Genomic DNA, 3,634 nt, shown 5'->3' with positions numbered 1-3,634 from the left:
ACGGGAGCACGAAGTACATGTACCGGTATCTCCATCAAAAGTGTGGATCGACTTCCGTTAAAACGTGATATACTTTTGTTGGTAAAAACTTGTGATGAGATGTGATGTGATGTGATGTGATGCGATGCGATTATGATGTGATGTGATGTGATGTGATGCGATGCAATGTGATTATGATGTGATGCGATGTGATTATGATGTGATTATGTGATGTGATGTGCTGTGATGTGATGCGATGTGAAATTATGTGATGTGATATGTGATGTGATGTGATGCGATACGATGTGATTATGATGTGATTATGATGTGATGTGATATGTGATGTGATGTGATGTGATTATGATGTGAAGTGATAATATTTATGTGATGTGATGTGATGTGGTGTGGTGTGGTGTGATGTGATGCGATGTGGTGTGGTGCGGTGGGCTGTGGTGTGATGTGATGTGATGTGATATTAGCGTCCGAGCACTGCGTGGGAAACGTTTAACAAGGAATAGCTCGGCATGGCTAGCAACACATCCTATACATGTAGTATTGATAGTTCGTAAACATATAGAGAATGTAGATGATTAAGGGGACAGACACTCCAACTGGCCAAATATAATGATGGAAACAACGTTAGCTTTTATCTATCTTCTTCCCGTGGACTTGCCACTGGAAAATCGGAACATAATCGTCGTATTGTGCCCGGTAAAAGTTTCCCGCGATGGGGTCTCCCAAGTCGTACTGCCGGGCAAAGTCCCTGGTGCTCCACGGTTTGCGACGTTCAGGGCGAACGCGTCGTCGGTAGGCGTCTTTCGGAGTAATTGGGAGAGTTGAAGGTTGCTTGTAGATCAGATACAAATAGATGTGGATTCCTGTAATTGTTGGAAGAAAATGTGTGAGAAGTCAAAACTGATGAGCGGCAGTCGTCATCCTCGGCGGAATGTTCTCCTTGTGTGTTTTAGGGTATCTAATGCATTCATTGAGTTCGAATTGCTTTTACAAATGTAATAGAATTAGCCCTGCATAAACCCAATTCTTGAAAATAAATACCACGTAAGAATTGACATGAATACTTTTCGACTTGTAGGAGAAGAAAAAATGTATGAAACTTCTTAAGCAAATTATCTGTTATAAATAGCAAGTTGTCTTGCCCCCCCCCCCCCCCCCCACAAAAAAAAAAAGATTGAGTTTCCACTGTACATAAGATACAGAATATATATACGGGGTAATGATGTTCTATTGAGTCACTTTGCATTTTGGCATGGTAAGAAAGAGTAAAATTTTCTAAGAATAGCAGTGAAAATTTGATCATAATCATTAAAAATATCATCAGAAAATCATGAAATTTTGAAATTTCGCTAAATTTAAAACGATGGTTCTTGAACTGTCAGTTTGAACACGCAAACGAATGAGCTGATGATGTCCTTTCCCGACGATTTGCTATAGAGTTGAAAATTCCATTTTTATATTATGCCCCAGTCTCAAATCCTAATCCATCATATTCTGATAGATCATCATTTCGTAGTTATTCAGCTAGAAATTAATCATGTTTTTCATTTTAATAGGAAAACAAGAATTTTTGCGACCTTTTGAAAACAATTTCACTGGAAAATTATGAAGTGATGACACCATCAGCTCACTCGGTTTCCAACTGTTTTGCAAGATGATTGTTAATCTGAATTATAGATTTTGAAGGTATGTACTTTTATTTTTGTTTCAGACATTCTCAAGATAATCCTATCATTAATTTTGAATTCTGGTTGCGGTGTGTTTTGGGTTACGAAATCTGCAGTATCTCGTGATCGTATGATTATGTTACCTATTTGATTATGATAATAATTGTACATTCTCATAAACAGTCCAAGCAAACTCCTTGAAGAGATACCTTTTTTAATTAAAGCAAGACCCGTTAGGATTAAAATAAAAATGGTATAAAAATACATCTGGCTAAATGTAGTGTTCACACTGATGGAAAACAAGAAAAGGCTTAACGCTTGTGTGTGTGCGCGCGCGCGTGTGTGTGTGTGGTTCATTTTGGTGTGGTTATTGTTGGGGTCTCTTGTTCGGAACAACGCAATTTAAGAATTATACCCGTGTCTTTCGGTGGACCCGATTCGAGGTATTCGGCGTGGACGAGTCCCTTGTCGACGTCATTGCCGGGAATGTTGAAGACGATCCAATGGCATACCTGAAGTTGAATTGTCGGTGAGCCAACGTGGACGAAGAGTACGGTGTACAAACTGTCTTCGCTCGCTTGCCAGTCGAGGACAGGTTGGCGCTGGACCTGTCGAAATGGCGCGCGGAGTACAGAAACGAAACGAAGTAACTATACGTATAATCATTATTGGATATTTCATTGTTAATTACAGTCTACCACACTTGACGGACATCGTACACTATTCCTTCCAACCCCATCTCTCCCACATTCTCAAGAAAGAAAAAGTGACTTGACTACATTAATGACACTTATTAAAACTGAGTTTTTAAAGCAAAATCGCTTACATTATCATAATGGTTATGGAGTAGCATGCACAGTCACATTTTAGAAATACATAAAACATGATCAGCTACAGAAGCCTAAAAAGGACAATGTCAATAACAGTTAAGTGGAAACAGCCAATTTAACCTAAAAATTACCAGATTCAGATGGCGAACGATGTCAATGTCAATAAGAACTCCTGCGGTTTAATCATGATTCTTAGAGATGTATAACTATTGTATTTGAATTGGTTTTTCATACAAGGAGTACTGAGATTTACTTCACTCTGTCAACTCTCATTGTAGTAATGCCTTCGTCAATCGGGACCCCAAAATAATACAAAGAGACTTTGGAACCATGGGGCAAGATATCTGACTTTGAGTTTACAAGAGTTGGTTATTGAAATATACAATGTATCAAAGGAAGTTAGCTATAACATTGTATCTATGATCTTTCCGACGAGGAAAGACTGCTTGACAAATATAAACACCAGCGCACCCCCTGTCCAGTTGGCCCCTATTATACTAAGGGGAGTTGGCCAGTATACCAAAGAAGAAGAAGACTCCGGGACGTTGTGAACAGTATCAAGCCTTTTAGCTATATACCCCCTCTAACACGCTTCCGTAACGAGAGGTCCGTGTATCGGTATCTTTAACAGATTTCACTAAAAACATGTTATAGGAATCATGTTCGAGTTCTTTATCAATGATCTGACATCAACAGCCCAATTTTCCTTCATAGATTATAATTATTATCATTATTTATTCGGCTTTCAATCACAACTACCACACATGTAGTTAGTACATTTTTCGAAATCAGAACATAAACTGGAGTGGTAAGGGTGCACCAAGTTGGGCAGCCCGGGTCTGGAAAGAGCCAACTAAATGACTTGGGCCCTGAGGCCATCCTCGATCCCAACCCACCTGGTGCGCCCAAAACAGTTTACATTGTGGTGAAACCAACAATATAATTATGATGAATTGACATAAAAGACACAATTAAGATGAAAGGTGAAAGACATGTTTCCCTTTATTCACTCACCTGGGTTGGAGTCAGTTCGTTTCCCAGCTCACATTTGACACCACTGCTTGACCAGGTTACGGACAACACTTCGGGCGGCACTTCATCCAGGACTTCGGGCACGATATCGTACTCTCGATAAGCGTCCAT

General features: G+C 39.6%; 1 protein-coding gene across 1 annotated transcript; it reads right to left on the bottom strand.

The window, feature by feature from the left end:
- Positions 1-618: 618 nt before the first annotated feature.
- On the bottom strand, positions 619-3,634 carry LOC139731337 (protein D3-like). Its single transcript, XM_071642232.1, has 3 exons — positions 3,506-3,634; positions 2,077-2,269; positions 619-857 (listed from the first exon to the last, which is right to left on the bottom strand). Exons 1-3 carry the CDS (start codon positions 3,632-3,634, stop codon positions 619-621), a joined length of 561 nt encoding a protein of 186 aa, XP_071498333.1.

This window comes from Diadema antillarum, unplaced genomic scaffold, assembly GCF_040938485.1.
Source record: "Diadema antillarum isolate AM-2024a unplaced genomic scaffold, OU_Dant_1.0 scf00000022, whole genome shotgun sequence".
Classification (NCBI taxonomy): Eukaryota; Metazoa; Echinodermata; class Echinoidea; order Diadematoida; family Diadematidae; genus Diadema; species Diadema antillarum.
Note: the sequence above shows the minus strand (reverse complement) of the source record. Positions and strands in the feature narration are given on the sequence as shown.